The sequence below is a fragment of the Durio zibethinus genome, chromosome 18 (genome assembly GCF_047325235.1).
Source record: "Durio zibethinus cultivar Kanyao isolate XHJ-2024 chromosome 18, ASM4732523v1, whole genome shotgun sequence".
Classification (NCBI taxonomy): Eukaryota; Viridiplantae; Streptophyta; class Magnoliopsida; order Malvales; family Malvaceae; genus Durio; species Durio zibethinus.
The window spans coordinates 3,582,812-3,598,254 of record NC_143179.1 but is presented as its reverse complement, the minus strand read 5'-3'; the positions used below and the strand labels follow the sequence as shown (position 1 = coordinate 3,598,254).

The window sequence follows — 15,443 nt, the reverse complement described above, 5'->3', positions numbered from 1 at the left end:
AACATTTTATTAAGAAAATTACATGACTGTTGACAGAAAAGGTACCATGAACCTTTGATGCTCATTGATTGACTCACCGAATGTATTTTTGTTTTATTCGAGGAATTTATTAAAATTTTATTTGACATAAATAGGATACCATGGCAAACTTGGCCACAAAGGGACATGGTGGTGTATGGGAAAGAAAGCGATGAGCCGTAAATAAAATTTTGACCTGTCTTTGAACATATAATTGAATGTACTCCAAAAGTATAACCAATTAAAAAAATTAAGAAAAAAGAAAGATCAAGTTCACGAAATTGGGGAAGATGTTATTTTCATTAATTGATGTTAAACGTTGTTGTGAATATTATTGTTTTGTATTTAAATACTAATTAATATATTATTTTCCAATGAAAGAGTATTATTATTTTATAGGTACAAATATTATTGCTACATAGTCAATTTATCTATAGATACAAAGTTTAAGACTACTAATGGTTTTCAACTAAACTTTACTTTTTTTTAATGAAAATTATTATGATTTGAATTCTATCCTCTAAAATTAAAAATCTAACCAACTTGGTTCATCCATCCTAATCACTAAACTTAAGTGTACATTTGAATTGAAAGGAGGAAAAGAAAAAGAAAGGAAGGAAAATAGAGAAACATAAAGAAAATAGAAAAAAAAAATTTATTTGGATAAATTTTTAATTTAAAAAATGAAAAATAGGTAGTGACCTAATAACTTTTCATTTCCCTTCTAATTTCACCTTTTTTAATACTTTAATTTGATGAAAAAGTTTAGAAAATGATAGTTGAAAAAATTTTATTTTTATAAAAAAATTATTATATCTATATTTTTATTAACATTACCTAAATAAAAACTTAACTGTATCATTTATGATCATCTTGTAATTTTTTTTTCATTATTTATTTTTTAAGTAAATTTCACATATCTTTTTTAATTTTTAGATTGTTGATAGATTTATCTTTTTAGTGATTTGACTTTTGATGACATATCTAGACATATATAAGTGTTGAGTATATTAGATCCCTGTATATAAGATAACCTTTTTTTAAGTGCATGTACTTGTTTCTAGTTATTCACAACTTCACCGACTTTTATCTTTTGAATATTTATTTTTTACCTTTTTTTATGTTAGTTATACAAAAAAATGGTATATAAATACCATCGATGTATTAGTCAAAAAAAATTATCTTGATAAAAAAATACTCAATCTTTTTTATCAAATAGAAAAGAGATGATTAAATGTTGAACCATAATGTATTCTTATTAGTCATGTAAAATCAATAAAAAATTTTAAAATTTCAATGACCAATCAAAATAAAAGCAAGATTTGACTACTAAAGGTTGTATTCTTCCAAAAAGATCAATCGTTTATGAGTTCTTAATTTATTCAAAGAATGTGATAATTGAACTAATACCTATAAAAGAGACACAGTTTGTTTATTTGAGTTTTTAATGTTTGATAAATTGAAGATTGGTCTTTAGAGTTTGGCTATATTCTTGACAATGAACAACATTTGTCAAGATTCTTAAGCAAAGTTGTAACATAGACTGATGAATATCAATCAAGTTACATTATTTTGATCTACAAGATATGGACAAATATCGTAATAAATGAACTAGTTTTTAACTTGAAAAATCATTAAAAAAAACCAACTATAGAGCTAATAGTTTTCTTGTCAACTCTCTTTCTAAAAGAAGTACAAAGTAAATTGAGAAATTTCAATATTCTTTTCTTTCATACAAGCAAAAAATACTCAAAGAAAGTCATGCAACAATTTGTAATATATCTAAAAGTTATATTCATCATTTTGTAATTGAAAATTTTCAAAGAGGTTAAGACAATATATTATATTTAATTTTATTTTTAGTAATAAAAATTTAATTATAAAAAATTGATAAAACTAAACAAAGTTGAAAATTTAGTTTCAATTATATTAAATAATTTTATTTTTCTAGGATGCTTATACATTTGATTTCATTTTTGACTTGTTGTTAACTATTAAATAAACACATTATATTTTATGAATGCATGCTACTATTAATTTGTTTCATACAAGAATATATACAACTGTAAATGTATTTATTTTTACATACAAGAATATATATATATATATATATATACAAGTCTAAGTGTATTTATTTTTATGATAGTAATAATTATTGTTAATATTTTACTATCATAGATGGATAAATAAAGAAAAGAGACAACGATTAAGTATTTGTGGACAGAAAGTTGTCGAAGGGCAGTCATCTACATTATTTGTTTAGCTATTTATTGGTATGTACATAAAAGAAAATCATGAAGAAAAGTTATTAATCATTATATGAGTCTAGAAAGACATCGGATTAAAGATAAAATAATGAGTCAAATTGTTAGTAGTGAGAAAGGTAAAGATATTGTAAGAATGAGACCCAAAGCTTTTCTACATTTATTTGCAATATTACAAAATATGGTGGTCTAGAACTAATAAGACGAGTTTCAATGGAAAAACAAGTTACGAAAACTTTTTATGTATTATCTCATCATGCAAAAAATAGAGAGATACAATTTTGATTTATACGTTCAGGAGAAACAAGTTGCCATTACATCGTGCTTTAAGAGTTATAATAGAATTAGAGGAGAAATTCCTTAAACAATCAAATGGCTCAAATATTCTAGTTGAGATACTTGAAAATAATATATTCTACCCATATTTTAAGGTAAGAAATCATTAGTTACTTTAATTTAATCATAAGATAAAACAATAGATTCTAGGCATATTTTAAGGTAAGAAATTATTAGTTACTTTAATTTAATCACAAGATTGTTTGTATTTATTAAGTATTAATATATAAAATCAATATTAAGACTGTGTAAGAGCTATCAATAGAACACATTAAGTAAAGGTATCAAATAAAAATACTCCGAAATATCATGGTAGAAAAAATTATCCAACACAAAATTTATTGGCAACATATTCATTTGATTTAAAATTCACTTATATGGTAAGAAGGTACTACCTTTGACTCAAGAATTATGAAAGATGTACTATCAAGAAAAAATAGACTTATGATTCTAGAAGGTAATGAATATAATATATTATATTTAATTTAGTTACTTATGAGACCAAAATAGTGATATGATTATAATTTTGAATAGGTGAATATTATCTTATTGATGATGGGATTATGTTGACAAATGAATTAATTGCACTGTATAGAGGCGTATAGTACGATTTGAAAAAAATATTAAAATAATTGATAAAAAAATTCTTAAGAATTATTCAATCTTTTGCATAATGCAATTGAAAGAGTATTCGATATCCTAAAAAAAAAATCCCATTATAGCAGGCACAAATGCACCGACATATGAAGTTAAACTCAAAAAGTAATAATTTTAATTTAATGTATTTTACTTAATTACTTACAACACTAGATCCTAATGATTTTCTTATTGATGAGATTGATTGTGAGCTAAATGTTGGGTCTACTGAACAAAAGTATCAGGCTTTTAGAAATGAGAATGAAGATGCTGCTCGAGGAGAATAATTAAGAGATTCTATAGCTAATGCTATGTGAATAGATTATAGAATTTAAATGGTTATTATTATTTGTGTATTTTCTTGAATTTATATTTGCTTTATTTCAAAGAAATATAGTTCTTTGATTAAATAAAATGTTATTTCATTTGAACAACTAAAGTATTTATTTTTCAATGATTATATTTAATTATTATTATAAATTTTTAACATGTTTCTTTTTTATTGTGTAAATTTAATTATGAAGAGAAAGAAAAAAGTGATTACCATTATTGAAAATGATGAAGTGACAAATAAGGATGAGGTTTTGACACAAATACTAATAATGGATAATGCTTTTGTTGATGTATTTTTAAATCAACAAAGAAGGAAAAAGTGAAAAATTGTTGGAAGACTATAAAAACTGATTTATCAAAGTATCATGACTTGTTCACTCAAGGATAATGGATTTTCTTGAAATTCAAATACCAATTATGGGGTGCTAAACTTGAAGTTTAGCAAAAATTGATTGAGGTTAATTTTATTAAAATAAAATTTTAATTATTATTTTATTATTTATATACTCACAATATAATACTTATTAAATTTTAGGCACATTCTCATGCCTAATAATGTATGACTAAACTCATTTCAAATTATAACAATAAGGCGATTCTTTATAATAATAATCGAGCCACTTGGGAGCATGTTGAGACTGTAGCAGAAATGAGTGAAAGAAACAATATCTTTTGGAATTGATGATGAGTTAAAGAGAGAATATTGATGATATTGATAATTTAATCTCCCAAAATAAGGTAACATTTGAAAATTGTGATATTTCGAGTAAGGAGACATTGATCTCATGACATTCTTTGGGACTTGTTCTAAAAATCCTTTCGATCTTTCAAATAGTTCAACAAATATAAGAGTTAAAAAATCAAAAGATAACAAAGATGGTAAAGTTATTCGATAAGCATTTGAAATGGTTGCTAATATACTTATTGTGAGAAATGCTATTTATGAAAAGTTCAATCCTTATGTTTATCAAATTTCAAAAAATAAAATATTGAAATCTTTTGGAAGAAATACGAATTAACTTACAACTTATACTTTATTGATAATCTTGAGAAAATAAGAACAACATTTGTATGCATATGGGATAAAAAAAAAAGAGGTCATTGAAAGGTTGGTGTTTGGTTTATCTAATCATTAAAGTTGTCAAAAATATCTTTATTACATAAGTTTTTAATCCGTTTAAATAAATTTTTTATTAGGATGAAAATATTTATTTTTTATGTTGATAAAATAATTGTGTTAAACACTATATAGTGATATGCTATTAGTTTTTATTTAGTTCGTTAATATATAATATTTTTATGTGATTACTTTTTTTCTTATTTAATAATTTTTATATGAATGCTAAAGCTTGATTTATTTTAAAAATCTCAATCTTTCATATTTGGTATAACTTTCTAAATTGCATATATTATTAACGAGGTTAAATATATTGTACCTTGTTTATATGTGTTCAATGACGAATAAATAAAATAATATTAAATTTCAAAATTAACCATAAATAACTTTGACAATATAAAACCAATCAAGTCACTTTAGATTTTGCACGAAACCATCTAGTCGCTTTAGATTTAATGGCAAATCATAAACAATTATAAATGAATAGTCATTACAAAAATAATTTATTTATATAAAGTAGTATAAAATTTTTTTATATTATATGTTATTTTTTAAAAAAATATTATAATAAATCATTTTCTTTTCCTTTCCATTCTTTATCTTAACAATGTTAAAATTTTATTTATTTATTAATTTTAACCATTTAAACAAAAAGTACGTATCCCTTAAAAAACTTTTTTTTTTTTATTAGTATCCATCCAAATATAGCATAAAAATTAAAAATCCAACCAACACTCCTAATCCATCTTAATCATTAAAACTAAAAATCCTATCAACATGAACTAATCCGATACTCTACTAGCAGGCTGAATAAAGATTGTTAGAATATGATATCTAAAAAATGGAAAATATAACTCCATCGAAAAACTTTCTTCTCTACAATTGTACAAAAGCTTATAAAACTAGAAGTCTGATATTGGATCATCGTATGCTTTTTCATTTCAGGATACTAACCCCAAAGACCTTAAAATTTGCCTTCATGCTAAATAAAACCGAAAAAACAATTCCATGATTAAAATGCCAGAATTCAAACTAATTCCGCAACACAGCTATGCTCTTCCTTTAGATGTCTCATAAATGGCTGCATGATTGTGAATTTCCTTTTATTTTTTTCTTCCATCAATTACCTCTAATTAACAAGTTAGAAAACAAAGAGTATGTTGGGTTAGTTTAACCGCTATAGACTTCTGTTTGCTCTTCCATGGCTGCCCTTGAGGTTCAGTTTAACGAGAGTGCCCAGAAAAAACACCAGTTTTGAACAGGCTCACGATCAACAAGGTAACAAAGCATGGCAATCTTATCCTTTCATCTAGCTGCATATTCATAAAAACGAGAGGAGTGTAATTGATAAGAAGTAAGAATCACTGTCTGATTTTAATTCAAATGTAAAATGAATCATACTTACAGTTTCTGAAATAAATTTGGAGTTGCATTTGAAGTTCCCCCATCATCATCCTCGATTTTGTAGAGCTCCAAATGATAATGGAGTAAGTACTCATGTGAAGTGAATTGCTTATAAAATAAGTGGAACCAAAACCCTTCTAGTACTTCACCAATCCAGCACTCTGAGCCTTTCCTAAAACCGACTCTATGTCACCATGAAACAAATCAAATTTTTTTGCCACAGAGAAACCACTGTACATGCCATCGACTGCTGCGCTTACAATCCCACCAGCATAACCTGCTCCTTCACCAACCGGGTAGAGCCCTTTTAAAGATATGCTCTCACAAGTGTCACCATTGCGCGGAATCTGAATGGGAGAACTAGTTCTAGTCTGAAAGAAAGAGAACGAGATTTTACAGAAAAGTGGAAAAGACAATTGATGCAAAGAAACTACAGTTCAATTGAATTTTGACCTTAAATAGCATATCAATCACCGTGCAGAAGGAACATAAATAAGCTGCGGACAAATGCATGATTGTGTATGAGTTGGGGTGGTGGTGGGGAGGAGGGTGAAAATGTAAATTCCATGTTATGATGGAAGTTGTGAAAAGGATTTAATTTTATTGACAAGTTGCAGAGAGCCAGAGAGACCATATTAGACTGGCCAAATAGGAAGAAGGTTCATGTAGCAAACCCCAATCAGTTTGAGTTGGACATTAATTTGTACGAAGAGACCATAATCCATTTGCAAAATATATAACATACAAAAAGCCAAAAGATGAGCTTAGGGATTATATGAAGAAGAATCTGATCTGACATCAAATGCCTACTAAAATACTAAATATAAAAGAGAAGTGTAGTTCCATCATAAAAAAGAGAGAGAAGCATGTAAGTAGAAAAATGGTTACCTCTACTCCGTGAAGAAGAGCCTCCTTGGAGATAAATCCAGGTAGCTGAAAGTTCCAAAGGTTGGAGAAAAAGAAAAGCTTCTTGAGTTTAGTTTGGATATTATCAAATGGGCATGGTAATTGGAAAGATGAATAATAAATTGGGGAAATATAAAAGACCTCTTTATCAAACATTGAGATAGAATAGCATAAAGCATCTGTCATGTATACAGGGAACAATTCATGGAGACTTGCTGCCTTCACTCCTAGCCGGTAGCTCGATGGTGGCATAGATGTTACTGAAAAAATAAGGCAAGTCTTAGGAAAAGTAAAAGCAAAACTGTTAAACATTTAGGTTAAGGGGTATATTAGTCCTATGCACTTATTGTTCTAATATAAATACACGGAGAGACTACCATTGTCTCTCTACTTTTTCTCGAATTCACTACCTTTGACAAAAACAAATGCAGAAATCGACAAAAAATAATGTTACCTGATACTTTATTTTCCATAAAATCAGTAACTGTCTGCACAGGCACCACAAAATTTCCCCCTCCCATTATAGCTGCTTTTCGCTCAAATTCCCTCTGAACAATGAAATGATAAAACAGATTTAGAGAATTTTAAATAAGGCCTCAATCTTTGTATCCTTTAATTTTCATGGAAGTTCCAGACTATAAGTAGGTGAAAGGTAACTCAATAAATAGTGTCATTTGTACTTTTATCATCCATGGAAGAGTAAAACTCTCCATAGAGGTGAAAGAAGAGTCCGATAAAAATATCAGATGCTCTCAACATTTTTGTTAAGCCAAACACAAAATTGTGCCTACATGGAGCTTGACTCCTTTAAATAACAAAGGTAAGGGCAGAAAGGCTACCTGAAATTCAACCCCAGCAAGAGGTCCATGGAAATTCAATGCATCAAAATCCTTTGTTGAAACAGTCACAACAAGGGCAGCATTTGCCCACCTAGATGCACGGCGAGAAAATGACATCCCATTAATACAGACCTCCGATGGGTTTGTGCTAGTGAGAACAACCTGCAACTCCCAATATATGTGAATCCATCAGCAGATATTTCAGTAAAGTTTCTAATATTTATGATGACTTCCTAACTCTTCCCGCCTGTATGTGAAACCTATCTAATTAGATTATGCTAATCTGCCCTACATGGCTTTTAACTGATTGGACTACAAATTCCTCAAGAACATAGTTAATCAGAAAGTTCAAAAGTTATTATTTATAAAACCGGCCATCAAGAGTTATGAAGCACATATAGGATTAAAGATAAAACACAAGATGGATTGTTTAATTAAACATACACAGAATTTTCATTAAATTAAAGCCTATTGTCTATTAAAAGTACACATTCAGTTGAAAGTATATTATACACTAATTTCGTGAAACTTCCTTCTCATAAATGAGCTACAACTTCTATGATATTCTCTTTCTTAACTTTATCCATAAACTCATTCTTGACCTATATCTTAACACATGTTTAATGTATCCATTACTGTCTACAAAGTATTGTTAGATTTTGGATACATATTGAAGTATTGAGCCGGAATGGCATCAATTATGTCCTTTGTGGACAGAGGTATTAATTTGTCAAGGAGGAACAATTATACAATACTTAGACTATACATTTACAGGTGAAATAAGAAGCAAAAATATCACCATTTAAGGACGTTAAAAACAATCAGCAAATAAGATAAACAAAAGGACAGCATTCCTGCCCACCAGGGCACATGCAGAAAGAATAAGATAAACAAAAGGACAAACATACCTGCCCACCAGGGCACATGCAGAAAGAATAACAACTACGACTTGTAGACTCCAACTTGAAAGGTGAATCTTCATCCTTATCACTAACATACTGCACAACCTTATAATCTGCAACTGGTACTTTCCCACGTCCACTGCAAACTTCGTTGGCTAATCCAGAATACTGTGCACATGAGTGGTTTGAATTTTTAGAAATATTGAAACAATATCAAAAGCAGGAGTTTCTCATGGTTACAGAACATCTTTTTTATGTTTATTTATGCCTGCGCTTCATTCTTAATAAACTTCATTAATAAACAATCAAATGGTTTGTTGGCAATGACAAACTCTAGATTTTCAGTTATGCTCTTCTTTTCCAAGTGGTAACAAAATCCTATTAAAAAAACTGCCACAACAAATCATCATGACAACCTAAAATCTGAAGCAAATTGAAGCTATATGATAATCTGATATTAGATACCAAAATTTGGTTGCAAAAATCTTTAAATTTAAACCTCAAAAACCCTATAATAGTACAAATTTGAAGCTTAGGGTGAATATTTCTTAGACAAATGGGCCACACAATAAAGGCCAAAGCACAATATATGGAAAGACAGGAAAGAGAATAGAAAGGACTGAAAAAACGTAGCAGTTGCATTCCACTCTAAACACTGCCCTAGTTCCAATGGGCAAAATACTTAGGCTTCGTTTTGTTGATGCTTTTTAACTTTTTGCTATTTGTATCTTGTTTTCTATTCATTTTTACTTTTTGCTTTTTGGTTTCTATATTCAAAACAAAAAAATAAAAAAGCAAAAGCATCAACCAAATAGAGGATCAATCTTCATCATTTTTACTGTTCTGATTGTAAAACATAATTTTATGCAGATTTCCAAACTTGAGCTAGCATACAACTTGGAGGTAAAACTATTTTGCAGCCAAGCTAGACTGACTCTAGGCCAGAAACATTTATTGAACTTGATCACTGTTGCTTACTAGATTCATTAAACAAAACTCTGCATGCAACTAAACAACTATAGGCATTAGAAAGAAAATTACCACAACCAAGTCACTCTTCTCTAATTCAACAGTGTGACAATAAGTCCTCAGATATTGATAAAAATTGAAGTCCTTAAATAAATACATATTTGGGGGGGTGGGGATGGGGGGAAGGCATACAAGTTCTTTTTATTAGTGAATAGAAGGAAAAGCTCCAAATTAGAATGCAACCGGCAGAGGATAGTTACAGCTACAAGTATGGATAATTCAACAACTTGAACTCTTGTTGATTAATTTACAGAAAATAATTAGAAAGGAAATTTATAAATAACCTGTATGCTGTTGATTAGTTCCTGAGGATGCTCTACTCGCAAACCAACCTGTTTCAATAAAGCAAGTTACCGAGATAATTAACAATAATAAGCAACCAAAGTCAGACATCATTCCACAAGTTTTATTCATTTCTAAATGATATTGCTATGACCACAAAACAGATTCCAGAAATTATATGACTAATGTCCAGCTCTCAGTACCACCAAGAATGACAACAAAAATTCTGCAATTTCCACTAGAACATTGGTGCCAATTGCATATTCCATCATCAAAACGTGGAAGAAAAGGAAAGGGAAATGCAATTGAGGATTGAAAAGAGAGAAATGAACTACCAGAAACTCTTCCAAACCTGTTTAAAAAACTGTGTTTTAAACATGTATCTTGTGTCTCAGCGTTTACATAAGTGTGAAGATGGCTGTATTTAGATGGTTTTATAGGTGTATATTCTTGAATGTGCTGCATCTATACAGGAGATAATTTGGAGAATTGAAAGATAAAAATCTCTTCTATAATATCACTGAGTAGGTAAGTAAAAGAATGAAAATGGTAGTGGCTAAGAGATTGGTCCATCCAAACACCCCACATTAGACAAAACAGATACCCTTTGAATTCATTCCTCCCAGATCATGATATAAAATATTCATCTTTTTTGCCACTGCAAGTTCAACATATTTCAATTATGGGAATAATGCCCACATCTGTAGATTTGATGCTTCAGGATCAAACTAGCTGTAAGCAATGTTTGTTGATGCTGGGGAGCACTAGTAAAGTGATGACAGTTGGAAATACAGGGGAATGAACTTTCAGGCAATGATATATTAACAAAGAAAAGTTTCACAATTAATGGAAAAACTTACAGCAAAATCTTTTGGGACCAAATCCACATTATGAGAAAGAAGCATTTGATATGTATCACGTGCAGAATGTCCAACAGCCAGAATAACTGCATCAAATCCCAACTTCTTGCAATCTAACTGCAATTTATTTGTTGAATCAGAGACTTGCACACCCACAATATGTCCATCCTCTATAAGCAGATCATCTACCCTCGTTCCAAACTTGATATCCACCTAAGACATATAAGAAAAAGAGCAAATTAGAATCCATTTTGAAACCATGCAATAAAGGAAGCAAACTTTATCTGATATACACAATAATTTCGAAGGGTAAGAAGCTATTATGAAACTCACACCCAGTGATTGAAGATGTTGCCGGAAGTTACGGAGTAAAGGAACTAGCCTATCTGTTCCCAAATGAGGCTTACCATCAACCAAAATATCTTTTGGAGCACCAAAGTGAACCAAGGTGTTCATGATCTGAGATAAGAATATTTATCAGTCAATCTATTCTGTTATTAACACATGATAAAATAAGAAGATTTAAAATCACAGTAATGCATGTAAAAGATAAAGGTGAAATGACAATAGTTCCTTCTTTTTCTTTAATTAACTTATCCTTTTGGCAGCTTAGTTAACATATCAAAAGCACAATGTTTCTCCTATGTTTGTAATAAAGTCTCCAAACTAATGCCTGGCAGAGCAGTTGACAAATCTTTTAGCTGAACAATCAGTCCTTGATTAAATTAAGCATATGACTTTTTTGGGGAACAGCTAGATATACCATCAACAAATATCTGTAACTAAAAAGAAATGGCCATAATTCAACACTTCATCATAATTTTGCCCTAGTGCAATCATTGCATTCAGGGAAGTATAACACACTGTCTAATTGCATCTCCATCGCAGCCAGAGCAAGTGGGTTAGGTTAAAAAGATCATATCATTTTGTAAATCCACAAAAGCATGCTCATGACAACTGAATATCATCCCAGAAATAAGAGAAAGCAACTGTACTAGAACAACCCAAAAAGAGAGGCATTTGAGAATACAAATGTGGAAAAAATAAAAATGTGGGGGGGGGGCGGCACGGGGAGGATGCAATTAAAATGAGAAATCTAAAGGAATAGTTCTTACTGCTAAAACACAGCCACTGTTCCTTCCAATTCTAGTTACCAGTTTTCCATCACTCCAGGTACCTGCACCACCCTGCCATACATAAGCCCTTAATATGACTTGAAAGGGAAAAAAGTCATACCACTAGCAGAGAAACATGAAAACTCAAAGCCATCGAGAATAAAAATCAAGCTGGTGTTGACAAAACGGATATAAAAGTCTGCATGGTTATTTCTTGGCTCAAAGCTCTAGCATGTACATACATTTTTTTAAAAAGATGGTAGCTCAAGATATATGCTCTTCTACAATTCATGGACATTTCACAGGTAAAATATATGGAGATATGCAGGAAAGGACTTGGATAACCAACTAACCAAGTCATTATTTTCCAGTTGCTTCTTAAATTGAAGCAAGTAGTTTTGTAAAGCCATATGCTTTCTCTAGATATCAAAAATGTATTGGTGAAGACCAAAATGCATTTATAGCATGATCCTAAATCAGAAATGATAGTACATTTTAACTTAAATTCATCCTTTGGAAGACAAAAAAGCATAAAAAAGATGGTTTTACGGCCTCAGTCCAAGTTTTAAACCTACAATAGCCATCAAAGTAAAATATCAGGTTTATTCATTTAGCACCAAGGATCATCTTTTCTTCCCATGTGTACCTGACTATGTATTAAAGCAGATCTGACCCAGGGCAACTAGAATAAATGAGAAAGTGACAGAGAGAGTAAAAGCTTTAGCTTTAAACTATTGTTTGTACTAAGATAAGAATATCATATTATGAATGTGATCTAGATCACACCTTGTCATTGTCACTTCAATCTGTTGCCTATATAAACAGGTACTAAAACCCTAAAGCCCCAATATAGAACCCTATCTACCTTTGCCCAAGCAATTTATCAAACTTAAAAGAGACTACTTTTTTAGCAGATTCAATATTTTAATCTAACTAATATAGTTACCTACATTTATATTAATAGAATAATCACGTGGTCCCATTACATTCAATTATTAAATAACAACGCTTTAGATTGTGTGAACCTAAATTAAGAGCCAGCCCTTGTCTAAATAGCAGAATTCAAAGAATGAGACACAAGAATATCAGCAATTACGATACTAAAATATGCTTTAGCAGAAGAACCAAGTGAAATGAAATATGACCTCCCCAAAGCAAAAATTGCTTTCTGATTCTAAAATCCGGCGAACAACTAAAGCGCCAATGTCACGCCCCCTCCTCTCAACCGCTTGACCTCTTTCAATCAAAGTAACATCAGCACCAAATTCTGCAAGAACCAGAGAAGCAAACAAGCCAGATGGGCCACCACCCACAACTGCAATTTTTGGTTTTCTAGCTGTGGAACACTTGTGCGATTCACCAGAGTGAATGTTATGTTCTTGTTCTCTTGACGATATACCACCATTGCTATCTTTAAAATCATGTACTATACTCATCAAATCATGACCAAATCTTTCACGAGGCATATGTTCTATAAGCCCAACTTTTGGCTCCAACCGAGATATGAAGTCCCATGTACGAGGTTCTAGACTTAGCAGCTTACTGACATCCATATCCACAGTATATACAAACTTGGCCTCCTTCAGTTTCTGAAGACCATTAATAAAGCAAATCAATAAAAGGGATATACAACTTAAACTCTTTTATTGACTTATCATTAATTTTCTTCCTTTACTAATAACTACCTAAAGCAAATTTGCGATCAATGAAAATAAAGGGAAAGGCAACATTTGAGAGAAATGAGCATAGATATCGTGTAAACTGACTAGTATGGTGCAGGCACAGGTTTCAACATGCATAACACTTTTTTTATACAAAGAAAATAGGAGAAAAAATTGCAGGCGTTGAGATTTGAATCCCAAATTTGCTGCATACTAGGTGATTACATGAACTAAGTTAAGCCCTAGGTTCAACATGCATAACTTTCGAAAAGTAGCTATTCCCAGGTATCAATTAACATAATTAGTATATATAAAAGTAAAACAAATAATTACGTTATGCAAAAAGATTATAATTTTTATTTCTAATTTTCTCAAAACTTATTAATTATATTTGTATTTACTATTTAAATGTGATTTTTGCTTTCAGAATAATTTTTTTTAAAAACAATAATAAAACAAAAAACTAAAAACTAAAAGAGCCGAAATTATCCACCTTTCTTGCATCAAAAGATTTCCGAACCACCAAGAAAGCTTCTTCTGGCAACATGGAAGCAACCTGGAATAAACCAAATTAGAAAAGAACGAGGAAAAAAAACATTTATCAAAAAATAAGATTAAGAGAGACGAGAAATTACTGGAAACTTGAGGACTTTAGCGATTTCTTGGAGCAAGCCATTATGAACTTGGAGAAAATCCTTTCCGGGGTCGTTTTGGACCGAAACTGCGAGATTGGAGAGCCTCCAGATCCCTTCGAACTTGTTCGTGACAGAAGATAGAGCATCTTTTTGCTTCAATCTCATTTTCTTCTTCTCGGAAGGGTATCTCTGCTTGCCGGTTCTCTTAGCGCAGAAGATTCGGAATGTTTGGCGACGAGGATAGAGAAGTCGTGGAGTTGGATAGGAGAGAACAGGTTTGGAGTAAGGATGGTGGAGAGGGAAGAGAAGCTTGGACGGACATTGAAGCGGAGACGACATCTTGAGAGGTAATTACCATACCAAGCGCGAGCTGAGTTTGGGATAAGAAACCTTTTTATATTTTGCAGACAATCTTTTGTAATTACCGTTTAAAAGTTTTAATCACGGGTGAATACTTTAATTAATAATATTTAAATAATATTTAGTTGAAGTATAAAAAAATCATAAATTATAATTTAATAATTACTTAAAATTTTAATATTTTATTATAATCAATCAAATTTTTATTTTTTTTTATTTCGTTTTCATTAAACTTTTAAATGGATAAAATTTAGTTATATAATAAAATTTAATCAATCAATTCTTCAATTATAATTAATTGAACAAGTGATTTTAGAAAAAAATGTAAAAAAAAAAAGAAATGAAAAAAATTATATTATTTAATTTTTACATATATTAATTATGATATGTGATAAATTTTAATTTATTTTATTGATATTATATAAAATTTTATCTTATTGATAAAAAAATTAACGATATTAACTCTTTCTTTTAAATAAAATTTAATTGATACAAATAAATATTAAAAAAATTAATTATTACAACAAAAAAAGCCTAAATAATTTTTAATTATAGTTCAGATATTTTTTTAACCCTTTACCCGTAATACTTTTATAGAGATCATTTATTTTTCACATGTAAGTTCATTAATCAATTTTGGTCACAAGTGATACAGCTACGTGGAATCCAAAGTCAAGTGATCAATTGACACTATGATTTCTCTTGAATTAAAGCTAGCTCTGGAAGTAATCCCTTTTGGTTTCTAT

At 30.0% G+C, this 15,443-nt stretch overlaps 1 protein-coding gene across 2 annotated transcripts; it reads right to left on the bottom strand.

Annotated features, from left to right (window-relative positions):
* Window positions 1–5,503: 5,503 nt before the first annotated feature.
* PDE327 (FAD/NAD(P)-binding oxidoreductase family protein) lies at window positions 5,504–14,704 on the bottom strand. Of its 2 annotated transcripts, none has more exons than XM_089746999.1 (14): window positions 14,338–14,704; window positions 14,196–14,258; window positions 13,187–13,630; window positions 12,042–12,113; window positions 11,260–11,385; window positions 10,927–11,139; window positions 10,069–10,116; window positions 8,762–8,923; window positions 7,854–8,015; window positions 7,469–7,562; window positions 7,156–7,274; window positions 6,997–7,041; window positions 6,110–6,479; window positions 5,504–6,017 (listed from the first exon to the last, which is right to left on the bottom strand). In XM_089746999.1, the coding sequence occupies exons 1-13, from the start codon at window positions 14,674–14,676 to the stop codon at window positions 6,246–6,248; spliced, it is 2,121 nt and encodes a 706-aa protein (XP_089603125.1). In that variant the 5' UTR covers window positions 14,677–14,704; the 3' UTR covers window positions 5,504–6,017; window positions 6,110–6,245. The 2 variants fall into 2 exon arrangements, with proteins under 2 accessions (XP_089603125.1, XP_022749493.2); XM_022893758.2 differs by lacking the exon at window positions 5,504–6,017 and adding an exon at window positions 6,717–6,748 and having other exon boundaries at window positions 6,269–6,479.
* Between the last annotated feature and the right edge of the window lie 739 nt (window positions 14,705–15,443).